Genomic DNA, 17,010 nt, shown 5'->3' with positions numbered 1-17,010 from the left:
TACCTTGCGCTTACCACTGTTCCTGCCACCTGGAATGTCCCTTTCCAGCCTTCCCCAACTTCTTGGGGTTCAAAACCTCCCCATCCAAATGCCTCCACATGCCAGCTGCTCTCCACGTGGGAGCCAGGCCAAAAGGACCCCACCCAGAGCATTTCCCGCAGTTCTCCTCCAAACCTGGCTTCCCCTCCTCTTGTGAAGTGAGGGCAGTAATGGAGTCTACCCTACAGGGTTGTTGAGCAAGTCTCAGCTGGAGGGGAGGAAGGGGAGAAGGGTCCTCCAGCCTGGCCTCTGTCTGTGGTTCTCAGGGTCAAATAGCTTGTTAGTTGAGGCCATCTAGAGGTGTGGGAAGAGAGGAGGTCCTAGCCAAGAGAGTACCCAGCCCACTTGGGTTAATGGCAGCCTCGAGGTCACCCAGCTGGTGCATCACTGGCTGGCCAGGGGCAGAGGGCCATGGCTGGTGTGGAAGGCATGGAGGATGGATGAGCGGCGTGAGCTGATGAGACAGCAGAGGGAGCTCAGCTGGTCCCTGCCCTGCCCTGGGCTTCAGTTTCCCTGGCTGCACAGTGTAGTTGTTAGAATTTCCGATGCCTTGGTGTTTTGAGGTGGTTGCCTGTGCTCTCTGGGTCTGCAGGAGGGCTGCCCCTGTCAGGCTGTTCCCTGGCCCAGAACCTCTCCCCAGGGCTCGAGACCACCGCTGTGTCTGATCCCTGCTTCATCTCCTCACACACCTCATGGCCCCTCTCTTGAGCCACATTGGGGTCACATTCTGATTCCTCGCATCCAGATGAGCTATTACCCCCATTTCCTGGAAGATGAAAACAGGTTTTAGGAAGACAAGAGACTTGTCCCAGGTCATCTGGAGCTATCCTTCCCCTCCACACCCTTCCTAACCCTGGAGAAGTGACTCCTGGGGCAACCTACGTCCATCCTGCCTGAATGGAGGCTGGAGGGAATCTCAGGAACAGGCCCTGACCCCCGACGTTCCTCTGCCTTATAGATTGCTGCCCAGGAGCTGTCAGACAACCGGGTCATCACGCTGAGCCTGGCGGGCAGGAAGCTGGACAAGAAGGTGAGGCAGGCAGGGGAAGGGGTTCTCCATCAAGAAGCAGCACCCCTCCCCCAGCCCTGGGGTTGTGTGGCCTGGGACTTCTGGCCACCACCTTCATTGCCCCTCCAGGGGCAAGTCCATAGTACATGGTCCTACTGGTCACCCCAAATTAGGACTGCTTTGCCAGGTAGTGAGTTTCCTATCACTTAGATATAGTTAAGACATGGCTGGAAACCCACTCATTGGGGCTCCCCATCTCAGTGTAAATGCTGGGTCCTTACAATGACCTACAGGACCCCACCTGATGTGTCCACAGCCCCCTGACTCCCTGACCTCACCCCTTCCACACTCCCAGCCTTCATTCTGTTTTAGCCAAATCAGCCTCTTCATTGTCCTAGGATTAAAGGCACCCTCCTGCCTCAGGACCTTTGCACTTGCTGTCCCCTCTGCTTGGGATGTTCTTTGACCTGAATTTTCTCTCCCTTCCCTCACCCTCATCAGGCCTTTGCTCAGATGTCACCTCCTAGTGAGGCCTTTCCTGAAATTGCAATCATCCCTGATTTCCCACCACCTCCTCCTTTACCTGTCTCCTTAACACTAATTGCCGCCTAATGTATATTATTTACTCATTTATTTTATGTCTCCCCCTCTTAAATACAGCCTCTTTAGAGTCCACATTTTCTTAAGTAAATGGAGTTTTAAAGGACTCTTCTGCTAGGATAGTTTCAGTTTTTCAGAACGCCACTAAAATAAATTAAAACCCCATCCTGCTGGGTGCCTTCCCCCTGTCCTGGGAACAATCTCCCTCTTGATGTGTTGCCCCACCTAAGATGCTGGAATTGTAACTTCTGCAGGCTCCAGGTCTCAGGGTCTCTGAGCACAAGCTCTGGTAACCCCAGGATGGGGTGGTTTCTGCTGGGGATGCTGGTTGGTCCCAGCTGCAACTGCCCTGGGCCTCTGCTGAGCCCTGCAGAGGTTGAGGGGAGGGGGCCAGGCTGGCCCTGCCCACAGCTCCCACTCCTGATGCTGGGTAGGGGAGGCAGCTGGGCCACGCCTCCACCCCATCTGAATCTGTTAGAGTTATGCCTTCCTCACCCACATCCTTCTGCTTTCTCCAGGACCTCTTTGGGAAGTCAGACCCATTTCTCGAGTTCTATAAACCAGGAGATGATGGGAAGTGGATGCTGGTTCACAGGACTGAGGTGGGTGTGGGGGGCTCCAGGGGTCTCTGAGCCAGTGGGTCTGCAGTCCGGCCACCCCCAACAGCTCAGGATGGGGCTAAGCAATCACAGTCCTGCGGTGCACAGAAAAACCCATGATGGCCCCTAAAGGACTCATTCCCTCCCCATCACAGGGATGCTCACTTCCATCCCCAGAAGTGTGGCTGTGGCTCTCTCCACCTTGCCACTTCCTGTCCCATTGGGCTGGCCTGACCCCAGAGCACTGCCACCCCTGGGCCTGAGCTCACCCTTGCCCCTCACTGTCCTGCAGGTGATCAAGTACACGCTGGACCCCGTGTGGAAGCCATTCACTGTGCCATTGGTGTCCCTGTGTGATGGAGACATGGAGAAGCCCATCCAGGTGAGGGGGGCTACAGGAACCCTGCTACCCACCCTGCCAGCTCCAGCCTCTCAGTTACCTGAGGCTTTCTGGGGGGTGCCTCAACAAAGCTCCTTATTAAGATGGAAAAAATAACCAGTGTGGGGGAGGGGCAGGAGACCTGAGTCCTTGTCCCGGGTCTGCCTGACCCTCTGAGTGTTCTGGGCAGGGCCCTCATCTCTGTGAACCCCTTGTTTAAAATGGAAACAGAGTGACTGTCCTGTTCCTCCCGGAGGGCTGTGTGCTGCTAGCTAGGATGATGAATGCACAATCACCTTGGAAACAACCAGGTGTTGTTGCTGTGGCAAAGACGACGATTGCTAGTCTCTAAAAGCCCTCCGTCCTCGAGGGCCGTGTCTGAGAGCAGATGAGGTGGGCAAGGCCCCGAGACCATGTAGGGATCCCCAGACAGGGTACCGAGAAACTTGGGTTCTAGTTCTGGGTCTGCTATTGCCACTGTGAGACTTTGGGCAAAGTGCTTCCCACTCAGGGCCTCAGTTTACCCATCAGTACAATGGGTATGATAATTCCTGCCTTCCTTCTAGGAGTGTCATGGCAGCTAAGGTAGAGAGCATATCAAGCTGGGACTTTTTGTGCCCATCTTAGGAAAAAAATACCAGTCAAGGGAGGACTCCAGACCATGGCCCATGAGGCCAGGTGGGCCACAACCGAAGATAGATTAGCAGCTGGTTGAGGTGTGCGGCTTCCTGCACCAGAGGGAATGGCCTCCAATACTAGAGTAGGCACCCTTTCTCCTTTTCCCATCAATCCTGGAAGGCTTCCTGCAGGATGCAGTTTAGGAGCTACTGGCATCATCCCAAGCCAGCTAGTCAGATCTGGGGGGAGAGGGAGGTACCACCCCCCATTGCTCAGGGAGCTGGTGAGTGCCTCCTGCAGGCAGCTCTGGGGTGACCTCACTGGACCCACTCCAGGTTATGTGCTACGACTATGACAATGACGGGGGCCACGACTTCATTGGTGAATTCCAGACCTCAGTGTCACAGATGTGCGAGGCTCATGACGGCATCCCGGTAAGATGTGCACATGTGCGTGACCCCAAGACCTCAGCAGGGGATGGGGAAGGGGCACCTGTTTTTGAATCAGACAGACTGGGGCTCAGATCCCACCTTGCTGCCTTATGACCTTGAGCAAGATATTTAATCTCTCTGAGCCTCAGTTTCCCCATCCGTCAAGTGGAGGCAGAAGAGTAGAGTGGGAATGAAATGAGATTATACAGGTAAAGCGCCTAGTGCATAGTGAGCACTCGGGAACTGTCCCTTTAACTCCAAGAAGCCAGGCCCTGGGCGACAGTTCTGGGCACACGAGTGGACATGACGTGGATGAATTGTCTGGGGACGGAGGGCAGATGCACATCTTACCTTGGGCAGATAAAGCTTGGCATGAGCCCAAGGTGGCAGGAACCATTTCTGGGAAGGCTTCCTGGAGGAGGCATGCTGCCCCTTGATCAGCGCTGTGGAGTAGATTCTGCGGTCCAGGGGAGGGTCAGTCCCTGCAGAAGCCCCAAGCTGAGCTTCTCTTTCTCCTCCCATGTTGCCCAGCGGGAGTTTGAGTGTATCAACCCCAAGAAGCAAAAGAAGAAGAAGAGCTATAAAAACTCGGGCATCATTATCCTGCGTTCCTGCAAGGTGAGCCAGCGTGGGTGGGCAGGGGGCAGGAGGGGCCAGGTTTGGGGTCACACAGAGATGCATCGCTGCTGAAGAGACAGAGCATTCAGTATGGAGCCAGCAAGGCCTGGGTTCAAATCCCAGTTCTGCCACGTCCTGGTTCTGTGACCTTCTGAGCTTAAGCTCTTTGGGCCTCATCTCCTCATCTGTAGATAAAGCATGTAAAGTGTGAGTTTCGTATCACATTCCTGTGCGGGAGTCAAGGAGGGCATGAGATGACCTTGCAGGGTCTCCCCGCTGGAGGCTCACTGCAGGGCGTTGCTGCTTCCCAGGCTTGCCCAGTGCATGCTCAGCATCAGAGCAGGAGAGGATGTCAGGCTGGGGCGCCCTGTCCTCTGGCAGTGACATCAGTGACGGCTCAGGTTCCTGGCCCGTGGCGTAACTAGGGCCACTGAGGCCCCGAAAGACAGTGACATTCGCACCGGCAGTGGCCAGGCTGAGCTTAGGGGCTGGGCCCCCCTGGGTATCTGGGGGCCATGTATCTGCTGGAGTCAGGCAGGATGTTAAGGAAGGCAGCCCAGGGCAGGGCAGCGAGAACCCTGGACGCTGGGCCTGAAGGTTCCGATTCCTGGCACTCTCTGCCAGCTGGCCAACCCCAGGCCTCAGTTTCCTTGTCTGGAGACTAGTATTTATGTGAGCATTCAGTGAGGTCAGAACGCAGCAGTGCCCTGTGACAGTTAAGCTGGCAGGTTTCAGCAGCTTGATTTGGGGTCCTTGTTTCTGAAACTCGTGTCACTCACATCCCCCATTCATTTTTGGCACCTGCCTTACTATTTGTATTCAGCCCCTCCTCCCATTTTGGTGTCTTTTTTACTTAAATACACTTATTTTGAAAGGAACTCTTCTAACGCCACCAGAATTGGAAGGCCAATATCATTTGCCAAAAGGAGGCCAAGACCATCCAAACAAACAATGTTTTAGCAGCTTCATTAATTTACAGCAGAAGGCCTTGAGCCAGAGGCCTGGCCTCTCTCTGTTCAAAGTTGAGGTTGGTAAGGGCTAGAGAGGGTTAAGGATCAAATGGCAACAAACTGAGACTTTCTCTGTCACGTAATTGGTAGGTATGATTGACACTGGGCCCTGGGACACTGCCTGGATTCATCGTGAGTGTGTTTGTGTGTGTGTATGTATGTGTATCCGTCCCACCTATTTGGAACTGCTGCTCTGAGTGCTTTGTTATACAGGGACTTGGGTTTTGTTGTAATCAGATCAGGTCCATCTGCCTTTTTCAGCCTCCTTGACCCGTCAGCGCACAGAGCAACAACTCCCCAAAGGTCATTTGTGAAGAGTGTGGCCAAGTGAGGGCCAGCCCTCAGGTACAGGGCGGAGGCCCACTCACCCCTCTGATTCCTTCCAGATAAACCGGGACTACTCATTCCTGGACTACATCCTGGGAGGCTGCCAGCTCATGTTTACCGTAAGGCACTCTTCCACCCCACCCCATCCCACCCCAGTGAGGATCCTCCCTAAGGGCTTGGGCCATGACTGCAGCAGGAGGCACTTGGGATAAACTTCAGGAAGGACTTCCCCAGGGCAAAGGGGTGTGTCTGGCCCAGAGGAGAGGGTATAGGTGGATAGGCCTGAGTCAGGGCTTAGCTCCAGGTCAGGGCCTGGCTGCCCAGCCCTCAGTGTCGCTGGCTACAACTTCCTCAGAAGGAGAGAAAGCCAGAGTCGTCCCCACCTTCCCTTCCTGCCTCATCTGCTGCGCCTTCCTCCTTGCTCACTCGGCTCTGTCCACAGTGATCATCACTGTCCCCCAACACGCTAAGCTCTGCTCTGTCGCAGGGCTGTTCCCGCTGCTGGAATGCTCTTTCCCAGAACCTTCTTTCGGCCACTGCCCTGCCATCCTGCAGGCTGTGACACAGAGGTCACCTCTTCAGCTCACCTCCCCCAGTGCCTCCTGTTCCTCTTTGTCACTTCTGTTTTATTCTCTTCAGGGCGCTTGCCACTCTGAAACTTTCTTAAGCATTTTTCACTTGTCCCCATCCCACTAGCGACTAGGGACTGTGTCCTGAGTGCGGGGCCCGTTTTGTTTCCCCTCCACCCTCAGTGTATCACTCAGTGCCTGGCACATAGCAGGTGCTCAGTATATACTTGCTGGAAGAATGAACTGTCACTCTGGCAGTGGCCTGGAGTGTATGCCCCATAGACTTGTCCCATTCCTCACCTGAAGGGAAGCCTCAGGCCAGGGGAGAACCTGCTGGGGTCCCATGCTCTGCCCACCTCCCACCTAGCCCTGCTGCTCTCCATCACTGCCTCTAGATCCCACGGGCCTGGAAGTCATCTGCAGGACTATAAGGAGACAGGGGATTGGCCTTGTTGACCTGTAACCCCACTGGTCACCACAGCCGCCTCCCCTGCAGAGAGGCCAGGTCCTGCTATTCCTCCTGCGTGCATGTGTTCACTTAGCAGATGATAGCAAGCACCTCCTGTGCGCCAGACTCCAGGCTGTGCCCCTGCAGGGGTCCCTCACTGATCCTGACTGAGTCCTCGGGTGGCCACCTTGTGCCCTGGGTCCCTCTCCTAACCCTCCCCGGCTGGGCAGCCTTGCCCACTCCTCCCTGCTGCTGGATATCCCCCGGGGCTGAGAGAGCAGGTGGGACCCAGCACCCTGCCTACCTGCCAGCACCAGCTCCCTGTGGGGCACCTGCCTGGGGGTCTGTGCCCAGCCCTGGGCCTGGCTCCGGGGCCATGTGTCTTAACTGCAGTGAGCATCCAGTCTGACTGGGAGGGCGGGCACTGCCCTACCAGGCAGCCCCAGGTCCTGGTGCCCCTTGGTGGTCTGAGGGACAATAGGGAGATGGCTTGGTGTGTGTGTGGGGGGGGGGGGGCGAGGAGGTGTCTGGGAAGGCTTCAGTGGGGCAGTGGCATCTGAATTGGGCCTGCAAATTGGAGGAGAATTAGATAGGGAGACAAGATGGCCTGGCTCTTCTGGTAGAGGGAACCTCATGAAAAAGGCCTGGAAATGGGAGCAGATGAGTTGGGGCAGTGAAGGGGAAAGGAATTTGGGGCTGTAAGTTGGCTTTGTATTACATCTGGGCAATAGACTTTATGCTTGGGCAATAGGGAGCCATAGACGGCATTAGAGCCAGAGGAGTAATATAGTGAGTTTCCAGGCTTCAGGTCATCTTATGGAAGGGTGGCTTGGGGCTGGGAGATGAGTGGGCTTCCCATGTCCCATCAGCCTCTCTGTTCCCTGGAGGTGAGATAGGGAGCTGGAGTCTCTGGCCACACTGGGTGGCCTTTTCCCCCACTCTGCAGGTTGGGATAGACTTCACAGCCTCCAATGGAAATCCCCTCGACCCTTCCTCTTTGCACTATATCAACCCCATGGGCACCAACGAATATTTGTCAGCCATCTGGGCTGTTGGGCAGATCATTCAGGACTATGACAGGTAAGCTTGGGGAGGGACTCTGACAGTCAGCTTGGGCTCCGTCTATCCTGGGAAGCTCAGCTTGTCCAAACTAGAAGGGACCCAGAGATCATCAGACCTAGGAATGAGTAGCACAGGACACGCATGCAGTTATACCTGTGGCAGACATTGCTAATCACCTGCTGATCTCTGACTTACCAAGCCCAGATCCATACTGAGATCCTTCACCACAACAGTGCACCAAGTAGCCAGTAAGAAAACGGGTCAGGATAGAAAATGAAACTTGTTTGCTATTGCTGCAAGCTCCACTGTACAGCTTGGGGGTAGACAGGCCTAGAGTGTGGATAGAGAATTTATCCAAAGTCACACAGAGCAAGGAACTTGAACCCAGACATTTGGCTCCCTGCACCCGCCACCTAATGGCCCAACAGTCTCACTCCTGTTGAGAATTTCAGAGGAGCAGCCAGCATGTGTAAGTCCTTTCCCCATGACCACGCTTCCTAGAGATCTTTGGGTGGGGAGGACAGTGGAGGGTCAGTAAAGGAAAGCTGTGCAGAGGGTGTGGCCACCAACAGGAGGGGCCAGATGCAAAGTCGAGAGGGCCTTGGAGGATCCAGAAGTCACTTGAGGGTTGTGGTGTCATTGTTGGGACCTCCAGGTCAGAGTGTGGAATGATCAGGAGGCCAACACATGGGGAGCAGGGGAGAAAGGAGCAGGTCCCACAGATTTGGTAGGAACAAGAGCAGGCTTGGGAATCCTGTATGCACTTGGTCACCTTGAGAGAAGCAGCCTGAGGACCAGCTTCTGACTCTCAGGGGGCTCGGGGGCTCAGGGCCTAAGGGGTGGCTGTGACCCCAAGTCACATTAAGAGAGGTATAGCATGCAGAGCAAGGGAGGTGGAAGTCCTGCATGGTCGGGTGGGAGAGCCTGCTGTTGCTACTTCAGAGACACTTGTATCCAGCTGCCCACTCAGCCCCTTCGCTGAGCCTTCTCGTGGGCATTCAGACGTAACTGGACACCTGTCCCACACCTGCCCCTCTCCCCCCTTCCCCATCTCAGGGAGAGGCACTACCACTCACTGAAAACCCTTCACTTCCTTTCTTTCCCTCATCTCCCCCACCATTCCTTCAGGAAATCCTTTCAAAATATGCTTGAATCCAACCTCTTTTCGCACCCCCACTGCTACTGGCCTGTTTGAGCCACTATCACCTCCTGCCCAGAGCAATTCAGTAGCCTCCTCACTGGTCTCCCTGCTTCTGCCCTAGTCCCTGACAGTTTGTCCTCCAACACAGCAGCCAGAGGATTCTTCAATAAATACAGGTTGAATGAATGAACAAATGAGATATGGTGCCTGCCCTCAGGAGGACGATAGGGAAGAAGTCACTGGGATTCCAAGAGACCCGTTTACTTGTGAGGCAGGAGCTATGGGAGCACCAAAGAGAGAGGCATCCTGGAGTCTTAGGGAAACCCACAGAGAGAAGGGGCCATTCGAAGTGGGTCTTAGAGGATGAGTAGGAGTTTGCCACAGGGAACAGATTGGGGAGAGGTATTTCAAGAAGGAGTGTAAAAGGATTGAAAATGGAGTGTGAAGATACCCTGTGTGTTTGGGGAACAGTGAGTAGCCAGTGGCCAGGGCTGGGGGAGTGGGGAACGAAGGAGGGCAGGTAGAAGGTGAGACTAGGCTCTAGGGCTTGATGAAGCCAGTGTTCTCATTTTAGGAGAATTTTTCCCAGCCATAAAAGGGAGATCAAGAGACAGCTAATACACTTCACTTGCATCACAACTGTGGTTTAGTGGTTGCCAAGGTCCCAGTTTGAGAAGGATCTAGAAGCTGTACTCAGGCCCATTGGTTAGAAGTGCTGTGGTCAATTAGCAATGTCTGCCATAGGTGTAGATGGGGGTCAAGCCTCTTATTCACCAGATACCCAGAAGTGGGTTTGGGCCCAATAGATCATTTAAACAGAGCTTTTTCTAGAGGTGGTGAGCTTTTTCTTTTTGTCTGTGGGGGTGTGCAAGGCAGAGTGGGCCCAGCCCTGGGTAGGGGGTTGGGAGGGTGAGCGTGGATAGATGAGGCCCCTGTATGGTTGTCTCACAGTATTTTTTTCTCCTTTCTCTGATTAGTGATAAGATGTTTCCAGCTCTGGGCTTTGGGGCACAGTTACCCCCAGACTGGAAGGTAAGTAAAGCCAGACTGTTTCCTTTTGGCTGAGATGGAACCGGTTTGTGTGTATGGCCTCTCTGGGATCTGCTTTGGAAAGGTTGGGCTGCGGCTCAGCTGCCCTGCTTTCTCTGTGTTTATCCCAAACCCACACTCATTTCTCAGCCTGAACGTCACTCAGGCAGTGGGGCTAGAACAAGGAATAAGTTATGATATCTGCCCCCTGGTTCCCCAGTCAGGTGGGGAAGATGCCAGATTTAGCAAATAAAAATATAGGATACCCAGTTAAGTCTGACTTTCAGATAAACAAGTTGTTTAAGTATGTCCTAAATATTGCTTGGGACATACTTACACTAAACAATTATCCATTATTTATCTGAAATTCAGATTTAACCAGGCATCCTGTATTCTGTCTGTCAGCCCTGAAGTCAGGTGGCGTTATCAGTGCTGAGATGGGGCAGCAGTCCCTAGAGGAGGGCCCCAGCCTGGCCTGGGGGTATCAGGAAGCTTCCTGGAGGAGGTAAGGTCTAAGTCAAGAGGGGAAGGGAGAGTAGGAGTTTGCAGAGTTACTTGAGGTGACGTGGCAGGTGGAGTGTTCAGGGCAGAGAGAACAGCCTGTGCAAAGTCTGGGAGGCAGAGGGGGCAGGGTGAGTTGGAGGAACTAAAAGAAGGTGGGTGTGATGAACGCTCCCTGAAAGATGGGCAGGATGGAGAGATATGTGGCTGGAGAGGTGGGGAGCCAGCTCTGCAGCCAGCAATGGGTGGGTCTACACAGGGTGTTATTGGCATTTTTGAAGGCCCACTCTGGCTGCTGAGTGGGGACTGGCTGGGGTGATGGTGGGCAGGATGGAGAGAAGGGGCAATGTCCATTACAGGTAAAAAAACAGAAGCTCAATGACTTGTCTAAGGTCATGTTCAAAACAGGGAGCCTGAATTCCAACCGGCAGGTGGACTCTCATGTCTGTTCTCAGAATGTGCTACCTTTCCGGTGAGAAGCCTGGGGGTGTGGGCATAGAGGTCTCTTAAATCGATATATATGTCTCAGCCAGTGGCCCCTCTTGTCTGACCTCCTGTACCACATGCTGTTTCCAGAGTGATCATTCCCCTCCTGTCCTCTCCGGGGAGGGCAATTTTCACCTAGAATTTCAGGGAGTGGATCTATGGCCTGCTGGCCATCATATGGCTGGGGACAGGATCCTGTGGGACCAAAGCTGGGTGCCTGGGCAGAGACGGTGATGCCACTGGGGGGAGGGCAGGCTGGTGTGGCCAGGCAGGCCCAGCACCAGCTCGTTGCTAGGACACGAGCTGGCTTTCAAAGAACTCTGGCTGAATGAGATGTTTTCTTGTGCAAAAGCCTCCTTGAAAATGTCACAGGGCAACTCTGGGGAGGCGGGGGCTTGGCCAGGCTGGAGTGCCCAGTGGTGCCAGGAGGGATGCTGGAACGAGGCTTGGAAAGGACAGATGCTCTATCCCACCCTCCCCTGCCACATGAACCTTCTTTTGTTCATTCCCACCTTGAGGCCTTTGCACATGGTCTTCCCTGGCCTCTTGCCCCCTTTTACTGACTTCCCATGCTGCTTCTTAGCCGAGAGATCATTTCCTGTAGGAGGACTTCGTTGAGCACGTTCACATGGGCCCCTCCTCCCTGCCCCGGCACTGTCCTCGAGTACTTTGTGGTCACTCTGTATGTGTTGATTTGTTTATTGTCTCAGGGAGGGCACTTGGTTTCCTTCTTGCTGTATCTGGCTCCAGGCACACACTGGTGTGTAGTATGTGATTGTTGACAGTAACTTCGGGGCCCAGTGGCCTGAGCAGACAGAGGTATTGGTTCTCTGACTGTGGGAAGCTGGAAGGGGCTAGAAGGAGCGTGCGACTCGGCTGCCTGCCCTCAGGACTTCAGTTCCTCCCTAGGCCTGGTCCAGGTGAGCCCCAAGAGGGACCCCTGTCCTGGGTAGTGGCTGAGGGACTCAGGAAGCATTGGCCTTTTAAAATGAGCCAGAGATAGTCAGATGGAGAGAGGGATCACCTGAAGGACAGGCCTGCACAAAAGTCTGGGGTGAAGAGCACAGTTTGACTCTCCCCACTTTTCAGATGGGAAAACTGAGGCTCAGAGAGAATGGTCACTCTGAGATCCCTTCAACTCCCTCTGTGCCCCCATCCACTGCCCTGCCAGGACCAGAGGGAACAGCCTCTTAAGTAACTCAAGACCATGGAGTGAACAGGCCCACTGATGGTCAGAAAGCAGCAGGGAGTCCCAGGACAAAGACCTATGGCTGGCCAGTCCCCAGGGGCCCTAATCGGCTTGGGCTGGCCTCCAGGAGGCTTGTCGTGTTTGCCAGCATTTCTCGGGCAAACCAGGGCAGCAAGTATGGGAGGGGGCTGGGCTGCTGCAGGCAGCATGAATTCTTGTCCCCTGCATCTGTTCCTGGCTCAACTGTGGCTCACTTGTGTGACCTGGGCATTCCTTGGCCCCCTCTGAACCTCAATTTTTCCAGCTGTGAAATGGAGCTGCTGGGTGGAGTAGGTGACCTGAGAGGCCTCCAGGGTAGATAGGTGACCTCCCAGAGCCCCACCCACTTGACCACCAGGCCCCACTCTCCCCTAAATAAAGAAAAGAATGGGGAATGAAGAATTTGGGTGGCCAAGAAAACAATATTAATCCATCCCTATCAGGAGGGGGCTTTGCCCCCTTGATCTCTAAAATCTCCTAAAATCTGATTTTGTAGGAAGTTGTTGGCCCAAGGGAGGCCTGTTTCCCTGGCAACCATTTTCCTCTCTCAGCCCCCCTCTTAATCTCTGTAGCGGCTCATGAAGTTTCCATGGCAACAAGGACCTCCAGCCCCCACACCTGGAGCCCAGGCTGGGGACAGGGTGAAGAGGGCCCCTGGGCAGGGACAGGGCCCAAGAAGGGCATCAAGGGAATGGCTCCATGCCAAACACTTAGGGCTGAGGGAGCGAAGAACAGAAAAGCTCCTTCTCCTGAACAGCCAGGGGTCTTCCCCTCAGGCCACCAGGCACAGGGCAGTGCTGTGGTGAATTCCCCTGCAAAGTCCCTCCCATCTTGGCCCAGGAGGGCTCCCCAAGGTCAGCGGTCCAACCCCTTTACCAGGCTTGCGGGGCCTGAGCCTGAGGTGTATTCTGCTGTGTGGCCTTGGCACCTGGCTTCCCCTCTCTGGGCCTCAGTTTAATGTAAAATGTGGATGTTGGACTTGGTAGCGTCTGTCTGTTTGTGCTCCTCCAGCAGCTGAGGGTGGGGGGGGTCCCTTCCCCCTGGCCACCTCTTCACCTTCCTATTTAAACTCCTCAGGAGAGGAGCACCTTCTCGGGTGAGTGGGTTTATGGATTGTGAGCTCAGGAGGCAGCCTGACTTCGGTTCTAGTCCCAGCTCTCCCCTGCAGGAAATGTAAGACCATGGGGACATTCTGGTCCATTCTGTCTTGGTTTTACACCTGAAAAGGGGAGTAATACCAGGCCTTTCTCTGGTGGATTGTTGAGGAAGGAGTGAGGTGATGCCAGCACAGTGCTGGACATGGGCCGTGGTCCACAGTTCACAGGGAAGGGGCTGAGTGGGGATTTTGACTGTGAGGCAGCAGGGGAGGGAGGTCCCCCCATCTGAGCTCTGGCCTCTCCTGAGGCCCTGGGTTCTGCAGCCACTGCAAGTCTTACCCACAGGCCTGGATGGGGTCTAGTGATTGGTTCCTCTGTGGGCCAGCGGCATCTGAGTGCAGGGGCAGCCTTTGATGATCCCCCCCAGGCTAGGCGCTGGGTCTGCAGGAACTGGGACCGGCCTCTCTATTCCCTGCCCTTCTGGCCCCATTATGCTTCCTGATCCCCTAGTCCAGCTCTGAGTGGGTTGTCAGCTAAGCCCATTTGGCTCACTGGCATAAGGCGGGCTCCCTTCCAAGCACTCATGCTTATTATTAGTAAGATGGGGCAAAGTCCTCAAGGCCTAAAGAAGTGGAACTCTAGTTATAGCCCCACCACAGTGAAGGAGAGCTCCAACTGCTTCCTGAACCCGCCACCCTCAGACACATCTCTGCCCTACTCAGGGACTCTTATTGTGGGATGAGGAGACATAGACAGTCCTGACCCCCCAGAAGAGATTGGGGTGGTATAGGAGGGTCTCAGTTTCTTCCATTTATAAAATGGGGGTGGTTGGGCCTCTCTGTGTGTCAGACCCAACAGTTGGGGTGAAAGAAGATGTAGGGGTATCAATAGCCTTGACCTGGGGTCAGGGCGGCAAAGAGCCAGTTTCCCTCAGAGGGAGCCTTGCCTGGCAGCAGGCGGGCCAGTGCCCAGATTTAGGCCAGGAGGCTTCCAGCTCATCATTTTCTCTGCATTTCAGGTCTCCCACGAGTTTGCCATCAACTTCAACCCCACCAACCCCTTCTGCTCCGGTGAGTGTCAAACCCATCTGCATCTGTGCTAGTTTTACACCAGGCCTGGCTGTCTCCCTGAGCAGAGGGAGGGGAAGAGTACAGGTTTCTGTCCTTTTTTCTCCCCTCCCCCTCACACTTGCTCAGGATGGCAAATGGGGAGAAGCTGAAATTTGGAGTCAGGTGGCCCTGGATTCAAGGCCAGCTACTGCCCTTTCCTGGCTGTGTGACCTTGGAGAGATCACTGCACCCCACTGGGCCTTTGCCTCCTCACCTGCCCCAGGGAGGTGTGATATCTGGGGAGCTCACCTCACTGGGTGGTCAGTTGAGAATTAAAGGAAGTGTTGACAAGAAGCCTTGTGTAGACCAGGAGGAGGTAAGAGCAGCAAATTACACAACTGCCTCTCACCTCCCTCCCTCCCACCCTCACTGGGAGGGCCCAGTCTTGTCCTGCCCCACCCTCTCTCCCCACCTTCCCCAGGGAGCCTTGGCACCTAAAGATTGAGCATGGCCTGGGCAGGGGTGCTGGGCAAGAGGGAGGGACAGGCAGCAGATATGGTGTCTCTGCTCTCCCTGCCCCAGGCCTAAGGGGATTTCTGAGCCTCCCAGAGTCAGTTAAGAAACAGTGAAAGAGAAAGGGCTCCAGGTAGGTGTGGAAGAGGGTGGTCCCTGACCCCATGAGTGCTTTCAGCCTAGGACTTGCCTTAGATTTAGCATCTACCTTCCCTGGGGATCCCTGAAGCTGGGTCAGGTTTATACTTGGAAGGGAAATGCATCAAGTCACCATGTTGGGGACGATGCTGTGACTCAGAAGCCATGGGCCTCTGTTGGCTGAAAGCATGGCCCTGTTCTCCTGCTGGAGTCTGTCTGGTTTAGAGCAGGTCTAAAGAGACATTCTATCCAAGTTCAGATTGGTTGACCTCCTCTCTGGCCAGAGGCCTTCTGGACAGGACGGCAGGGTGGGGGGTTATCCTTAGGCTTGTAATGGCAGCTGTTTACAGAACACCTACTGTCTGCAGAGCTACGCAAGCATCTCAGTCCCCCCAGCAACACTGAGGAGCCACAGCATATCCAGAATGGACCTCCAGGTGGCTCCCTGTGACTCCAAAGTGTCACTGCAGGTTCTGCCCACCCCTTCTCTGGGAGGAGCCTGCTGGACCCCCTCCTGCCAGCTTCCCAAGAGTGCAGGTTACCAGTCCCCTTGACAGACAAGGAAACAGGCTTAGAAATATTAAATAACTTGCCCCAGGTCCCACTGCTAAGAAGTGGTAAAGGCAGGACTGGAACTCAGGTCAGACACACATTCAGGGCTCTTTACTTCATAGCACTCTGGCCCTGCCCTCTGGGAGTTTCCAGTACCACAGGGCCCAGACTGGCCACGGCAGGGGCATTGGGAGTGGTCAGCAATGGGGATGAGAGTGGGTGCGGGGTCAGGAAGGACCTGGCTGATTCAGAGTCTTCTCTCCGAGGCAGGCGTGGATGGCATCGCCCAGGCATATTCAGCTTGCCTGCCCCACATCCGCTTCTACGGTCCCACAAATTTCTCTCCTATTGTCAACCATGTGGCCCGGTTTGCAGCCCAAGCCACGCAGCAGCAGACAGCCACGGTGAGTAAGTGACCACTGGCATGCACGTGCAGGATAGGGCTGGCACAGGCTGGGCCCTCCCTGCCAGACGGAGGTCTGTCCTTCCTACCCCACCCACCCGTGGGGCTGGCTGGTGAGCTGGATGTTCTGCCTCTTCCTGTTGTAAAATTCTAGGTGAGTCCTGGTCTCTGTACCTTAGTTTACCTGTAGGGATGGTCAGGGGGTTGGAGTAAGTTCAACTTGCCTGGTTCAGGCTTCCTGGAGCACAAACTCCAGGACAGACAGCAATTCCGTTCGTTCGTGCTTAGTAGGCAACAGGGCTGTTATTAATGGGAAGTGCCTCCCAGGGCAGAGGGAAGCTGTGGTGCCTGCAGCCCTCAGGCTGACCCTCTGGGCCACCTAATTCCAATTAGAGCAGCTCCCACCTCATGCTGAAGGCTTTGGAACCGTTTGGCCTAGGTCCGGTGCTCAGTGATGAGGCTCAAGCCTGGCCTGAGGCTGCCAGGGCTGCTGTGTGGCATCTGGAATATACAGCAACTGGCCATCCTGGGCATCTGCACCCCAGGTCCTCTCCGTGCCCTGCCCCCAGCTCCAGGCCCAATGCCAGTGTTGGGGTCACCAAGGGTCGCCTTGCCCACCTCCCCTGCCATCCACCAGTGCCTGCAGCGTGAGTTGGGGGGTCTTCTCTCCCTGCCCCAGGGCGACTGCCACAAGTATGCTGAGCTGAGGCTGGGAATCCAGCACCTGGCACTGGGGTGGTGGAACCTGAGGGAACCGTGACCGAGGTGTGGGTCCAATTCCCACCTAACCAGGCGCCTGAGCCACCGCCCCTGCCCCCCTCTCCAGGCTTCCTCCTCCTCTGGAAGGAAAGGGTTGCTGCACAAGTGCTGAAGTCCTATCCTGACTACCCTTTTCACTTTGCCCGCTTCCCCGTCGCCGCGGCCACTGTCCTCTCTCACTGGACACCACAGCCGCCCGCACCCCTCTTGCCCCTCCCATCCATGCTGCTTTCACTGCACCCATCAGACCCTGCCCACCTTGGCCTCTCCTAGCCCCCAACCCCACATGCCTTCCTTTACTTGTGACCGTTCCACCCCCGACCTTGCTCCTGTCCCTCAAAGCCACCGAGCTCGTCTCCCAACAGATCCTTTGTTCTGCCGTCTCCTCTGCTTGGAAGTTCTTTT

The 17,010-nt window shown here is 55.2% G+C and overlaps 1 protein-coding gene and 1 long non-coding RNA gene across 6 annotated transcripts in view; one reads left to right on the top strand and one right to left on the bottom strand.

The window, feature by feature from the left end:
• CPNE2 (copine 2) overlaps positions 1-17,010 on the top strand; it is a 53,548-nt gene that overhangs the window by 28,001 nt on the left and 8,537 nt on the right. For 3 of the 4 annotated variants that reach the window (XR_009049660.1, XM_057711398.1, XM_057711399.1), the window contains 10 exons: positions 998-1,069; positions 2,167-2,250; positions 2,540-2,629; positions 3,580-3,678; positions 4,207-4,293; positions 5,690-5,749; positions 7,594-7,727; positions 9,828-9,882; positions 14,210-14,261; positions 15,714-15,847. Coding sequence is in view for 3 of the 4 variants with exons in the window: in XM_057711398.1 (XP_057567381.1) it covers positions 998-1,069; positions 2,167-2,250; positions 2,540-2,629; positions 3,580-3,678; positions 4,207-4,293; positions 5,690-5,749; positions 7,594-7,727; positions 9,828-9,882; positions 14,210-14,261; positions 15,714-15,847 (867 nt within the window). In the remaining variant the exon portion in view is untranslated. The remainder of the gene's footprint in view (positions 1-997; positions 1,070-2,166; positions 2,251-2,539; positions 2,630-3,579; positions 3,679-4,206; positions 4,294-5,689; positions 5,750-7,593; positions 7,728-9,827; positions 9,883-14,209; positions 14,262-15,713; positions 15,848-17,010) is intronic. The other variant, XM_057711400.1, reaches the window with a different exon arrangement.
• Positions 281-17,010, bottom strand: part of LOC130838390 (uncharacterized) — a 30,028-nt gene continuing 13,298 nt past the window's right edge. For both annotated transcript variants that reach the window (XR_009049661.1, XR_009049663.1), the window contains one exon: positions 281-4,478. This is a non-coding gene — a long non-coding RNA (uncharacterized LOC130838390). The remainder of the gene's footprint in view (positions 4,479-17,010) is intronic.

Source organism: Hippopotamus amphibius, chromosome 16 (genome assembly GCF_030028045.1).
Source record: "Hippopotamus amphibius kiboko isolate mHipAmp2 chromosome 16, mHipAmp2.hap2, whole genome shotgun sequence".
In the NCBI taxonomy this organism is placed as follows: domain Eukaryota; kingdom Metazoa; phylum Chordata; class Mammalia; order Artiodactyla; family Hippopotamidae; genus Hippopotamus; species Hippopotamus amphibius.
This window is presented reverse-complemented; position numbering and strand designations above follow the sequence as displayed.